General features: G+C 46.5%; 1 protein-coding gene across 1 annotated transcript in view; it reads left to right on the forward strand.

Moving 5' to 3' along the window:
* The window catches only part of LOC126541650 (cell adhesion molecule 4-like), a 355,930-nt gene that overhangs the window by 292,537 nt on the left and 48,044 nt on the right, over positions 1–15,349 (forward strand). Inside the window, exon 3 of the mRNA XM_050188504.3 lies at positions 3,106–3,241. Within this exon, the coding sequence (XP_050044461.1) occupies positions 3,106–3,241 (136 nt within the window). The remainder of the gene's footprint in view (positions 1–3,105; positions 3,242–15,349) is intronic.

The following is a 15,349-nucleotide window of genomic DNA, read 5'->3' on the forward strand; positions in this document are numbered from 1 at the left end:
CCCGAGTCGTACGTTTACGTGTACAAAACTGGCCCAAATTCCTCGAGAAGAGAGTAAGTTTGGAGTGGGGATAACACGAAAATTTTGTCCCAGGGGCTGAATACACAATACGCTTCGTGCGTAAGAGCCGTTTCTCATTGGTCGGCCGCCTTAACTAATAATATTTTCTCTCTCTTTATGGGTTGGTAATATTTATTGCGAAGTGTTCTCGCATAAAAACTACTTCGTGAATAAGCGCGCCTTGGGCCTGTCCCTTCCACGCTTTTTTGTCCTATAGGCCCTAGCGGCGCACCACCCGCGTTATCAGCTGCATCGGCTAATCCGAAGTCGTGGATGCTGAGAATGGAATAAAATTCAGGGACAAGACCACTGCTTACGCGTTACCGATGGTGTTATCGGAGAACTGGGCTTAAAATAGTAACAACATTATCTTCGGTCCTTTCTTAGCCACCTTCACTCGCGACTGGTCGATTTCTTGATAACCGTAATCGGAGCGCCACTCGGACCAATAACAAAGCAAAAACAACAGAGGAATTGGAAAGAATATTTATGTTTTACGCCGGTATACGTTAGTGTCGCGTCGCAAATATCCATAGAAGTCTAATTATCATGTATAACTCAACCCACAGCATTACAGAATGCCAGAACGATGCCGCGCTGGCGTCGTACATTGTCCGGAAATCAGTCGGGTACTTTTGCTGCTCTCGTCGGCACCGCGTACCATACTCGTAGCAAAGCTTTGTCGTTGATAAGCCGACTATGCGCGTACACCGCCGTTGACATGGCTCGACTGCTTGATATCCAGCGTTGCGAGTCGCGATGTGGTGTATACAGATAAGGCGGCGAAAACGAAAAAGTAAAGAACGCGCTGACGGCGAAAGCGGGATGTGCAGCCCGCGCTCGCTTTTGGACTCGTGGACAATGCGGGCGTCGGTAAAGCGACCGTCGGCCGGGCCCGGGGAACAAAGGGAGGGGGGAGGGGGGGGGGGGGGGCGCCCTCCGCTTACGCCTCATGCATAATATGCAGGACACCCTTTCGTTTACGACCAGCCACACGCGCTGCGCGGTTCTCATTGCCCCCTACTACGAGCGCCACTATTGGCTGGCAGTAAATATAGCCAGCTGTCTCGATCAGACACCACTTTCGTATAGCATCTGTTCTCTCTTGCCGTGGCAGAGCCGGAAATCTGCATGCTTGGCGTTTGTTTTCGAAGGCTTCTTTCGTTCCCCTTTCGTGGTTGTTCTGAGTGCCGCAAAAAAATGAACGCACATTTGACCCTTTAATAGTGCGGGGGTCGGTGCTCTATATATTTTTTTATTTTATTTTTTTCTCGCATCTTGTGCGGCCTGGTATGATAGCTCGGTCGTTAGAGCGGTCAGCGCTGTTCAACTCGAGAGCCCGAAGCGTCCAAACGTGTGTTGTTGTGGTGCAGGGAGACGCGTGGAGCTCATTAGCGAGCAACAAAGCGTTTAGCAAAGCAGGAAGCCCTTCATTTATGCCTTCGGTACCAATCTATCGCTGAAAAATTAATAGGGGAGACTCATCGCGGCACGTGTAAAGATGGAAAGAAAAAAAAAAGAGACAGAACAGGAATTGTTTACGTTCGAGTGGCGCAAACGCTTGTTTATGAATATGTATGCCCATGCGATAGAGGACCGCTCTGATCCATAGCGACAACGATCGCGAATGCTTATAAAGTCAATATCGACGTTTAAAGGACTGCTTAAATCGGCGCTTGCAAGCGTGCTGGCTTTGTGACCCACTTGCGGCGAGGCTGCCGTGTTGCGCTGTTCGTTTTGTTCATTCCATGCTCGCCTGCGCCACGGGGTTTGTGCAAACGCTATGCGCGGCTGAAGCGCGTCGAATGCGAAATTTATGGTTGCAGGTTTACCTACGACGTTATGAAAATAATGGGCACTAATCGCCTATACTCGATGTGTAGCGTATTTCTTGGTGGTGACAACAAGGCACCCCCAATCCAAGAGCCGAGGCAACACCGCGGACGAAAGAGCCAAACGAAATTAAGCACGCAACAGCGCACTTGATGTGCAAGGTGAACGCATGTGTTCACAAAAATTATCTCGCTACAATTTGTCGTATCAGAGCATGCACCAGCAAATAGAGCTGTTGAACATAGTATTAGCGAAGGAAACCGCTCAATGGCTAAGAGCATTTACGAAAGGAAAGCTTTTTTGCCAATAGGAGTTGAAATTTTGCGGCCTCAAATCTAGCAATCAAGAGCCGAATTGTCGACTAGGCGCTACTTTTTGCGAACTTTTGGTGATTTCATTTAACGCAATATGCATTAATACTCCCGCCTCTATATTGCTCATAGGCATTGTTTATATGGTTTTGCGCCATAAACCCCTACGTAACTAATTATTTCTCAGTGACAAGGAGTAGCGGTGTATCAGTATAAGAACGTTTTCGCCAATGCGGGCCAAGCAAGAGTATTCACAAAAAAAAAAAAAACATTATAGCGTTAACACTGTTTGTAGGAGCAGGTTCCAATCAATCGCATTGTTGGAGGTCCTCCGGCCCCCAATGGCAAACAGCACTTGCAAACAAAAAAGCTTCATGAGTTGTACCCCTGCAATCCAATCTTAAAGGCGCGTTATCTCAACTATTCCTGTGCTCGCCGGCCATTACACTGCTGGTCCAGTTCTCGAGCTTCTGGCGCCGAATTCACAACGCTTTTCGTTCGTCAAGTGCTCTTTACCATTGGCCGCCGCCATCGCCAATAACATCTCCTGCATCAAACTTGCCTGAAATTTTTCGCTTACGAACAATTCTGGCATAAGTACGTTTTGTGAATACGGGCCTGATATTGCCCGTATGTCACTGTGCAGTCTGGTGGGGTTCGGGGCCTCCGATTGTAATTAATTTCGATCATCTGATTTTTCCATCGTTAACATGCCCCCTCCCCCCCCCCCCCCCCCCCCTAGCTTTGTTTGCGACATAGCGGCTGGCCTGCTGATCGAATGACGCTAACGGGCGGTAAATGCGCCCTGTTTGGTCCTTCTTTTATTTACTTTTCACCGATCTCAGTACGTGGTCCTCTTTCTCCGCCTCTCCTCCCCGCCCCCGCTTTTTTCCTTGTGCAGCACTCCCGTTCGGACAAGAACAACGTGTTCTTGGAGAAGACCGACCTAAACACCGAGGGAATGTACGGCTGCGAAGTGTCCACTGAAGGCCCCGGGTTCAAGACGGTCAAGGGAGAGCGAGAGCTGCGCATATACGGTAAGCGAACGCTTCGTGAGAAAATAAACAAACAAAAAGTAGGTAATCTAACACACACGTTATTCCCGTCCTGCTAAACATAATAAAGAAACACTAAAATGTATCGAAGATTGAACCGGCACCACCAAATCAACGTACTGCCACAAGCATTTAATTAAAACATTCCACATCCATGGCGGTAAAAAAAAAGGTTGAGGTGTTAATCGTTTGCAAGGTTACGTGAAAGGAAAGAAGGCCAGAGTTAAAGCTATCATGCATTTCCTTCAAGACCGCCGTTCAGCTAAAGTCTGGTAATGAGATGCTTGGGCCCATCGGTGTCCCTCAATAAAAGGAAGAGAGGCGTAGCTTTACGGCACACATGGTAAAAATCTAGACACGAATGTGCAGACAAGACTCCAAGAGCACCAAGAAGCAACAACGGCGCCCTAAGTGAAATTTCTTTAACTATGCACATTACAACAGACAGGGAAGGTACATTGTAGCGTTCACTTCAAAAGGTGAAGACAAGAAACATAGAAGGAATCGATCTTTCTAGGACGTCGTACGCGCCAGCTGGAAGTTTAGCCAAATAAAAGAAAATCAGATTAAAATGTAAGGAAAAGCGAAAAGAGAAATACGCAATGTCAGGAAGAAGTCCAAAAGGGAAAAAAACGAGAAAACACGAGTGGTATAGCAACCAGCGCGTAAAAAAAGGAAAGCTATGGTAAAATTATAGTAACAGTTCTTGTTTAAAGTAAAGATACATGAAATTAATAGACCATTCAATCGTACCTTAATATTTCGCAAAACACGAGACATCCTGTTTTTCTTGGCAGGGCAGTCGCAAGCGTTGTACGTTTGCTGAGTATCTGACTACACAATGTGATCTGGCCTATCGATTCCGATCAGACCCTCACCATCGCATCCTCATTTTCGACAGAACAAAGCGACGTATCTGAGTTCGTCGTCTGGCCCTTCTTCCGCGCGTAGCGAATAGGCACACACGTCTAATATCTGTGATGCTGGAGTCTACATCCTGACTACCTTGACACATGTGCGGTCAAATTCTCAAAACTTTTCCATCGTAATAACTACTACTTGTTTGTCAGCCGTCTTCCCTAATAACATGTTAGCTGTGGCTATTGGCCCACACAAGTTCTTAGACAGTGACAGAGGCACAATAGTAAAGGGGAGACACGGAGATTAACTGCAGGTGACTTCCTGATAATGAGAAGGATATTTATAGAATAAAAATTGATTAGAGTGTATACTGCACTCATTACCAAATCCTGACTAGGAGATTACCATTGTCATTAAAGATAAAAATGTACAATCTTTGCTTTCTACCGGTGCTAACATATGAGGCAGCAACTTGGATGTTATTAAAGATGCTGGAAAATAAATTAAGGACCGCGCAAAGAGCGGTGGAACGAAAAATGTTTGGCGCTACGTTAAGAGACAGGAAAATAGCGGTGTGGTCGAGAGAGCAAAGAGGGATAGCAGACGTTCTAGGTGACATCAAGAGAAGAGAGAGAGAGAGGAAAGGCAGGATGGTTAACCAGATGCGAGTTTCTGGTTTGCTACCCTGCACTGGGGTGGGGGATATAGGGGTTGCAAAGACGACAAAGAGCGAGAGGGAAAAAAGGAACAAGAAAGAAAAAAGGAAAACAGGTAACAGAAAAGGCGTTCCAATCAGAGGCGTTCACACCGGCCGGTCGATCTCAAGAAGCGCACTAGCTATTGCACGGCCTTCTGGCGCGATGTTAAGTCGCGTCGATGTTGTAAAATTCTTTCTTCCTACAGAGGCTGGTCGTCCAACTGGTTCAGCTTGACGGAAAGCGATTGTCTCTGCACACTGTACTGCGGGCACTGGCAAAGAACATGACGAATCGTATCCGCGTCGCCGCAATTGCCACATGCTGTGGTGTCGGCCATCCTTATGCGGAACGCGTAGGCATTGGTGAACGCGACTCCCGACCATAGCTTGCACAAAAAGATCGCGTCTTTTCGGGGACGTCTTGGAGGAAGTCGGAGGCTTAACGTTGGATACAGAGCGTATAACTGGTCATTCATAAAATGTGGTTAATTGTACTCTGATGTAGTGCATCGGCGTGCAAGTAGGCGGAGCATCCTTGCAGCACCTGTCCTAGACAGCGGGATCGATAGGCAGTTGTCTTCCTAAGTGAGCTGAATGAGCAGTTTTATCGGCACATTCATTTCCGATGATAGCACAGTGACTTGGCAGCCACTGAAAAATTATTTCATGCCCTTTCTCAGTCAAGTGGTGTACGGCTTCTGTGATTTCAAATACCGACTGTTCATGCAGACCGCGCCGTAAGGCTGACAATAAATATTGTAGTGCCGTCTTCGAGTGCCAGAAAATCGACCATTTGTGTGTTGGTTTGTCATTAATAAAGTGTAGTGCGACTCGAAGCGCTGAGAGTTCTGCTGCCGTCGACGTTGTCGAGTGAGATGTTTTCAATTTGATAGTGGTGGCTTTTGCTGGGATGACGACAGCTGCGGTAGAGCTATTCGGCAGGACGGAGCTGTTGGTGTATATGAGGGTGTAATACCGGTACTTCTCATTTAATAGGAGTAACGTAAGATCTTTAAAAGCCGGCGATGGCATATCTGTTGTTTTTTTTTCGGACGCCAGGTATTGTCAGGTTAATCTTTCGTTGAGTGAGGCACCAAGGAGGAGTCGAAGGACTCGCGGCGGGTGTGAAGCAAGATGGTGTAGCCTCACGATGGGTGGATACCATTCGGCAGAACGAGGCACGCGGTCTTTCCGCAGGTAGAGAGGCTAGATGGTGGCAAAGAGTGCGGGTAAGGTGCCTTAGTGCACTCTTAGTGCTTCAACAGTGATGTGGGTCTTGATGAGGTGGTCTCTGGCTATTTATTGCCATAGTTGCCGTCGTTGACGCACCTCGAGGAAGACCTAGACAAATCCTGAGCACCTCAGCGTGGACGCTTTGGATAATACGTAGGCTTGTTTTATTTGCGTTAGTAAATGCTGGCAAGCTGTACCGCAAAAAGCCGAGAAAAAGTACCCTACATAGTTGCAGCATAGCGCTTGGAGACATTCCCCAGGTCTTTCCAGCGAAGTACTACAGAAGGTGCTAGAAGCCTGTCAGCTGCTTCTTTATGTACAATACATGGGAGCTCCATGAACTACTTTTTTTAATTATGACATCCAAGAATTTGTAAGACCGTACAAATTGTATCACCTGCCCATTTATTAATACACTGTAGTGCGTCATGGGCTCACGCGTAAATGCCCCAATTGCACATTTATCCGCCGAAATCACCAGGCCTAGATTGCGGAGGTAGAGTGCAGTCTTAGTGGCAGCTTTTTGGAGCCTTACGCGCAGCTGTAAGCGTGTCACTCCGGACGCCCAAACGCATATGTCGTCCGCGTACATTGAAATTTTAACTGTGTTTGGAAGGTGATCAAGAAAACCAATCATTGTGAGGTTAAACAATGCAGGGCTCAGTACACCACCCTGAGGGACGCCACATTAGATGTAATGTATAGGAGTGTGGTCGTCCTCGGTGTTCACAAAGAAAGACTGCAGAGAGAGATGACATCAAGAGAAAAGAATGATGGAGCTGGACAGACCATATAATGCGAAGGGCATACAAACTGTGGGCCATTATAGTTACAGAATGGGTGCAAAGGGAAGGGAAGCGCCAGTCGAGGAAAGAACAAAAATTACTTGGGGTGAGGAAATTGTGAAATTTGCAAGCGCAAGCTGGAATCAGCTAGCGCAAGGCAGGGGCAATTGGAGATCCCTGTTTCAGGCCTTCGCCCTGCACTGGACATAAAAAATAGGTTGCTGCTGATGGCGATGATGGGTTCCGGTTGGCTACCCTTTACTGAAAAAAAAACTTTAAAAATGGGTACAAAAGGTGACAGAAAGGAATGCAAAAAAACCCATTGAGGGAAAGATGAACTGCATCAAACTATCTATGCGGACGCTGTAACGTATTCCGTCAAGGCGCCCGGCTTCACAGGGTCTTCACAGGATGACATCTAGCGACCGCATTTTAAGGCGAAGCTTTCTTTGCGAACTCTTCGGGACTTTGCTGACCGTGGGTATTGCTGCTGCTTTTCTTGCCGAATAGATTCCACACAGGACAGCCCTCATATAACGGATGGGCTTATATGTAGCTCCCGTCTGTATATACTGTGCCCGTATATATGTGCATTTGCCGGTTGGTGACTCTGTTCTTTACTTAATTACGCAGCGAAACGACAAATGGTCCTGAAATGTCCTCACTGCAACAAATAAACACTCTCAATCGCAAAATCGCACAATATCTTTACTAGAGCAAAGCTTTTCATGCCCCCTTTCGCCAAGTGGGCTGATCCCGGCGATTGTCTAATGCGTGGTCACGTGATGTGGTTTTTCACGTCTTACCGTCTTGCTTGGGCGGCGCGCAATTGCTACATGGTGTAACACGCTTTGCGGAAGATGAATAGCTTTAGAGCATTTAATAAACCGACACGAAGATTCCAATACATGCGTTTGATCTGCATAACGTTTACAATAATTATTACAGTTCTCCCTTCACCTCGCCCTTCATCACGGCCTCGCACGAGTCTGCTCTGCCGTTATCGCTGCGACCGGCCACACGACGGTACGATTGATAGGAAATGTACAGAATTGAAACAACATTTTTTTTTCGATATGCGGACCCCTGCCGCCCATGGCCGGCGCCGATGCGTCGACCCCGCCACCAGAGCCGTTGGCCACGATTTATTTCGACGCTATTACGGGAAACGCGCACGCGGTGCTCGCACGAATGGTCCGTATTCCGCGCCGCTGCTCGCCGTGTAATCTGCCGTAAAGCTGCTCGAGATATACGAGCGCTACAGAAAACTGCGTCGCCCTATAACGAGCACGTCGCACTGGCCACGCCCAGGGCGCCGGGAGCATCGTGGTTTTACAAAATGACCACGTCGCGGCGGGTTCCCACGTTAGGCCTCTGCCTCCGTGCGCGGCGATAGGATGCTTTCAGGGGACCTGAGGGTTCCTCGACGCCAGCGCCGCTGTAAAGTGTGGTGACAAACCCAGAGTTTCTTATTATATGTATAAAGAGAGAGGGAGAACAAACTGGCGCTGATGTATATTAGAATACCATGATGCGGTGGCTTCGGATCAGCATCTTCCTCTGAGAGCCAAGACTTCAGCTGTACCAGACGTGAGCAGTACTGGCAACTGCTAAAGCTGGAGGAAAAAAAAAATGCGAAGTCAGCATTCACTGTGCGTCAGTTCCAGTCGTTTGTTCTTGTTTTATTCTTGTACGTGTTATGTTTAATGCGAATAAGCAATAATAGAAGGTGAATTAAGGATATGCAAATACGTGTGTCGATTTCGTTTTGAAAAATCATTACTTGAGCAGAAGTGACAACGCATAAAGCCAACCCACGTTCGAAACAAACCTCGCACACCCGCACTCCAGCATTTTCATGTAGCCACCGCGCCTGTTATAAGAATCTCATAGACGGTGGCGCCTGATTTAGATATGGGCAATGTGGCAAGAGATTCTATGGTCACATGATACGTCCTTGTCTGCTCAGCTTTGCAGCCGTACTGGAACGAAGTAGTGAGATCGCGTCCTCTGGTGCAGAATAAATATTTACGCGGCAGTGAGTAATAAACTCGAGTAAGCAAGTTGAAATGTCAGACGAATCATGCGCCTCATTCCTGTTGTTCAAGCCTTTCGCGATTCACCTTTCGCAATCGCGATCGCGACGCTGGCGTCGACGTTGTCCTCTGGCATCGAATAGACAATAGTCGTATTGGGGGCGAGCTCCACCACTGGAAAAGCGTACGACACCGTCGGCGTGACGTGGTATGAGGGATCACGTGGACGCAGCGGCCTCGACGGCTACTTCGGAAGCGCCGAAGCGAGCTGAAAACGAAAGTTGAAAGTCCCAACTGCACTGCGGTTCTGATTAAGTGGCGAGGCTTTCCCGCCTTGGGTGTCTGCTTGACAACATTTGAAAGCACTTAATAGGTAGTGGCTTCCTTTGGAGGCGTGCAGCATGGTAGGCTACTGCATGCACGCTGCCGCAGTGTCGGACGTACGCAACGGAGCCCGGTGTCAAGCTTATTTACACGTAGCCGCAGGAGAAGCGGCTGCATGAAGCTTGGCTCGCGAAACTTAGAACTGACAAATAGCCATCGGCTACAATTCGGGTATGCAGCAAGCACAGACGCGAAGAAGATTTATGCTACGGCGTCGGGACTGTGATGTTCGCTGAGTAGCAAGAAACGGCACTGAGACGCTCGCCCGCGCCCGCTGTCCGGCTGAGGCCATGGCGTTTTGGTCTATGAACTTGTTGATGCTAGATACTGGCAAGTTCACTGGAATGAGAAAGGAGTGGTAAGAATCACATTAAATAAAGACATGACATATGATCATGTTTGCGTTATGAATTAATGTACTGGATTACGAAAGAGAAGCAACGAGAAATCGCACACTGAGAAGATCGTTAAACATGCAGTGCGACGCAACTTGAGAAAAAATATTGAGACGTCCAAGAATTTAGAAAAAAGAAAGGATTGAATTGTCGCGACGGCACATCACAGTCGCCGCAGGCGTTGAAGTCTCTATAACAAAATTATTTCTGAACAGCTCAGATAGCATCCACGCAACAATGGTTGCTTGTGTACTGCCAAATGTTTTCTAAAACTGGTACAGCGCAACATGGAAACGTAGATACAAGCCGAGCCGGCCAGAAGAAGCAGCGCTCTGTTCCTTCTTCTGACAGGCTCGGCTTGTTTCTTCTTTTCCATGTTGCGCTGTACCAGTTTTAGAATTCTACACTAACTCGCCCAATCCTCAACCCTAGTATACTGTCACTCACCAGTGTTTGTTGCAAACTAATGGAGCATGTTATTTACTCTCAGATCGTAAACATTTTAGTATCCAATAACCTATTTCATCCTGCTCAACATGGCTTCCGTAAAGGTCTTTCATGTGACACTCTACTATCTTTATTTCTTCATGATTTAAGTTCTAACCTCGACTTGAACGTACCTGTAGATGCGATTTTCTTAGACTATGAAAAGGCATTTGACAAAGTTCCACACCAACGGCCACTCCTAAAGCTTTCCCGTCTCAAGATTAATCCATTTGTACTAGACTGGATAAGTAGCTTTCTCACTAACCGGCAGCAGTTTGTATATGCTAACACGCAGTCATCTAAACGATCTTCTGTAGTTTCGGGCGTACCACAAGGCACAGTACTCGGACCACTACTCTTTATAATTTACATTAATGACATTTCTACTGAGATCACTTCTAATATTCGATAGTTCGCAGACGATTGTGTAGTTTATCGACGGATAACTAACACTTCAGACATAGATTTGCTTCAAAATGACCTAAAACGCATTTAATTATGGTGTAACGAATGGTTGATGTCTTTAAATACTAAAAAACCTCGCTAGTTTCTTTCCATCGCAGACAGCATCACCAATCAGGGAAATACACCATATACGGCTCCGAAATCTCATCCGTTGACTCATATAAATACCTCGGCAAAACCTTTTCAACTACACTAACTTGGTCACATCATGTCCTTAACTTAGCCAATGCCTCGAATCGAACCCTTGGTTTTCTCCGTCGGAACCTAAGGCTTGCTCCCCCATCAGTAAAATTATTAGTTTATGCTACATATGTCCGCCTAAAGTTAGAATACGCATGCTCTGTCTGGGATCCTCATCAACATAACCTATCTAATGCACTTGAATCAGTTCAAAACTATGCAGCCCGGTTTATTTACTCTGAACATTCTTATCATGCAAGCGCGTCTGAACTAAATACCCGTGCCGATCTTACTAATCTAGAATCACGACGTCATATTTCTAGACTGTGTCTTTTTCACAAATTATATCATTCGCCACTCCAGATTTCGGCTATAGTAGCAGCCCGTCGTCAGTCCAGCCGCATTAACCAGAGAAAAGCCGCGTATCCTCCCCCGGCGCAGACTGCCTCCCATCTAGGATCATTTTTTGTGAAAACCGCAAAGGACTGGAACGGTCTGTCTGCCGATGTCACGCACTACTCCGACGCGCATCACTTCAAGGCTGCTCTCGAATCACTGTTTTGTTAAACTAAGCCCATCCCTCATATAATACGCCATCTTGGGGCCTTAGAGGTATAATAAATAAATAAATAAATAAATAATTAAATAAATAAATAAATAAATAAATAAATAAATAAATGATCATATGGTGAGGCCTGTAGCTTACGGCACGGTGTGAAAACGCGCTCGCAGCGAAAGTGAAACATTGCGCGCGGACACGCATACAGACACGCATTCGGTCGCTGCGAACCCGCGCGATCGCTGCATTGAGGCTTCATTCTGTTATGCTCCGTTCGGTTATACAGACAGCCCACTATAATAACATATTTCACATAGTTTACACTCAGCGTTTGCCTACTTTTCACACAAATAACCGGTTCGGGAGACTCCATCGCGGCGATCACGCGCAGTGGCGTTCACTGTACGTATTCGGTAAATGGATTGCGTCTGTAAACGATTCTGTGCTTTCAGTTTGCCCCAAATTATTATTTTGACAACAAAATACTACCCTCGTTTTGTGAGTACTTACAGACATGTTCAGGAGGGCTCCCGCGTGGGGTTTTCTTCAGCTTTGTAAGCCAAACCTATGAGCTTTGTAAGCCAAACCACCGTTTACGGAAACGCGACATCGGCAACGTGGCGGCCTGGGAAACGACTTACCACGTTTGTCTGGCAAACATACTTAGCCAGAACGAAATGCATTGTGTGTTGGGCTATATTGTGGCAAGAAGGATACTATGAAGAAGAATAAGAAGGTTTTATTGCACTAAAAAGATATACAAAATCATGGTGACAGTACGTGGATCCATAGCGATATGGCTAGTTGATGATGTATTAGAAAAAGGTTGTGTAACTACAGCATCAATTAGCTAGCACAATGTTAGTATCAAAATTACAGCATTAATGAGGCACTTATACAATATCAGCAGTAGTTTGCGAGCACTGTATTAATATGGTGACTGGTAGCTCCCCGTAAGAGAATCTTTCTTGAGCGCTGGTGCAATACTTAGCAAACGTCTAATAAATCTAGGTATATCGTTCCAAGGCCCAGGAGCGCGCACAGCTAACTCGCCTCACAACAACGAAGGCAGGGAGATCCATCTTGCAGGAACTCGGATATCACCCCGATAGAGTAGCGGAGGAGTTCTCTGACGTTCCTCCGTCGATTCGTGAGAGCATTACGGTCGCGCCAATACCTAGGAACATGCACCCCGATCATAATCGCGGTAGAAGGAAGGCAAGGGCGGCCAACCTCCTTAGGCAAACACACAGTGATCAGCGACAGGTCAGCTTTGTGGATGCCGCTTCTTGTAAGGGACGTCGGGCGTTCACCATCGTCACTGTTGATGGTCGGCAAAAATCACCAATGCTGCCTCGGTTCGGGCGAGGGACTCCGAAATAGCTGAACAAATGGCTATTGCACTAGCCCTGCTGTATAGCTCACGGGATGTCATCTATAGTGATTCAAGATCTGCAGTCAGAGCATTTGAAAAAGGCACCGTTTCCAAACAGGCCCTCACACTTATTGGGGGCAAGGCAGTCACGCACCACTTCATTTATTGGTTTCCCGCACATCAGCGTCAGATAAAGGGTGCTCCTCCCAACCTCAACGAGTCGGCTCACGGGGCTGCGCGTGAACTTGCCCACCGCGCTACCCTCGACCAATCGGAAGCCGACTCCCCAGAGAACAGGGACACGCCCTCCACCTACAACGAGATTACTAAACACTACTATCTCAGCCGTAGAACCTACTTTGTTCCTCATCCGCACCTCAATAGAGCTCAAGCATTAACGCTCCGTCTGCTACAAACGAATACCTATCCGAATCCGTCGATCTTACATAAAATCTATCCGGATACTTACACCAATGCTACCTGCCACGATTGTGGAGAAATAGCCACGTTAGACCATATGCTCTGGCGGTGTGCCCGGTCACGCTCTATCATCGCTAACAGCTCGGCCAGATGGGAGGCGGTTCTCCGCAGCCCTCTTCTGGCTGACCAACTCTGGGCTGTCCAGCAGGCCCACGATGCGGCCGAGAGGTTCGGCCTTCCGGTTCCCACGTGGGAGCGGCCCGCTTCGTGAGGACTCACGATCTGCAGGACTTCATTAAAGTTTTACCATACCATACCATACCATATCGTTCCAAAATTTTGCGCCAACAAAGGATATTGTTCGATGGCCGTAAACATTGTGGACTATCGGCAGATTAAGATTTTTTTGTTCCACTTGTCAAGTGTTGCACCTGGGTTTTATTAAAACTGGTGAGTGATAGGATGCAGTCTTGTAAATGATTTTGTGTACTTATGTTGCGCGTTTATATTGACTAACGACATTAAATGCTATTATGTTGAGATTTCCGAAAAGTTCTGTGGATGGTGCGGTCTTGGACACTGATGCAATGGTTCGTACAGCTATTTTTTTGCAGGATGCTAACCACCGAACAATATGAAGCATACATATAGCCCCATAATTCTATGCAATATGTTAGGTGAGAGTGAAATATACGTTAAAATATAATATACGGAGTGTCTGTAAATTGAAATATTTTCGAGCCTGAAATAACGTGAATCATCCAAAGCTTAGTTGTTTGCACAGATGATCAATATGAGTTGACAAATGAAAGGATGAGTCAAGAGTCCCGCCAAGGTAAGTTGTGCACTTACCTTCTCAATAGCAGTTCCCCCAATGTACAGCCCACATGTTTCAGGTGCCACTTTTCGGTTAAGAGGCGAAAATAACCTACTTAGTTGTCTTTGTGTTTATCGCTAATTTGTTTCGTTCAAACCATTTAGAAGTTACTTGTAGTTCGTTATTAACGAGTAATTCGGCTTCCTGAAGAGAGTGGTGTGCTATAAGTAAGGCAGTGTCATCTGCATATAGAGCTGCTTGCGTGTGGGTCAAGGACAGAGGATAATCATTGAAGAAGAGGGAAAACAAGATCAGTCCAAGTACTGAACCTTGTGGTACCGCTGTTTCAACGAGTTTCCCCTTGGATTTGTTTCCATGCATTTGTGCGAATTGAGTCCGCTGCGTCAAATAACTGCGAAAAAATTTTTGAAGCTATCCCTCTAAATCCATTGGTTCGAGCTTGTAAAACAAAATATTGTGGTTCACTGACTCGAAAGTCTTTTTTATACCTAGGAAGATACCTATGATGATTTGGTTAGTGTTTAAAGCACGATTTACTGTGTCTGCCACAACATTTACTGCAGCAGCCGTGCAATATTTCTTTCTAAAGCCAAGTCGATTCCGAGTTTGGATACTGCACTTCTTTGGCTATCAGTTTCTCAAAAAGCGTGTTCATGCATAACAAAATTATTATAGGGCGGCAATTTGCGATGGTGTCGGGACTTTCTCCTTTGCGCATTGGTGTCACCCTCCCTGGTGTTCGGAGTAGACACCTCTCGAGAATGATTGGTTGAAAATTACTTTTAGAGGCTCGCATAAGGTTTCAATGTCATCTTTCAATATCTTAACTGGTATTACATCATGACCCATGGCCTTGAGTGATGACATGTGACGTGCAACTCCAACGATTTCGACTTCAGTAATTTCTCAAAAAAACGAAAGTATCCTTGGGAACAGCAGGGAATGGTGAGTCGTATTCTTCGTTTGTGACGGTTGCCAAATGCTTTCCTATCGTTACGAAACAATGGTTGAATAGTTCTGCAAGTTCCCTTTCATTACAACCTATAACGTTTAGGTCAGGTAAAACAAGATGTGTCGGTTCCGCTTTGGTGACTGCATTTATTGTATTATCCAGGATTATCGGGAACTATTCAGCGCATAGCGAAATAACACAAACTAGGCCAGTGGGCAAGAAGTGAGAGGCTGGATGTGAATGAGGAGGAAGAAAGAGTCATGCGTCTTCACTCCTGCACCACAGGGCAGCGCCACCCACGCAAACGAAGACGACTAGGACTGCAGTCTAAACCCATCATGGAGTGACGAAATATTTTCTTCCTCTTCCCGAAAGGGGATTGTTCATGTGTATCTGAGAATGTATGTTCGAACCAATACCGCAT

Source organism: Dermacentor andersoni, chromosome 2, assembly GCF_023375885.2.
Source record: "Dermacentor andersoni chromosome 2, qqDerAnde1_hic_scaffold, whole genome shotgun sequence".
NCBI lineage: Eukaryota > Metazoa > Arthropoda > Arachnida > Ixodida > Ixodidae > Dermacentor > Dermacentor andersoni.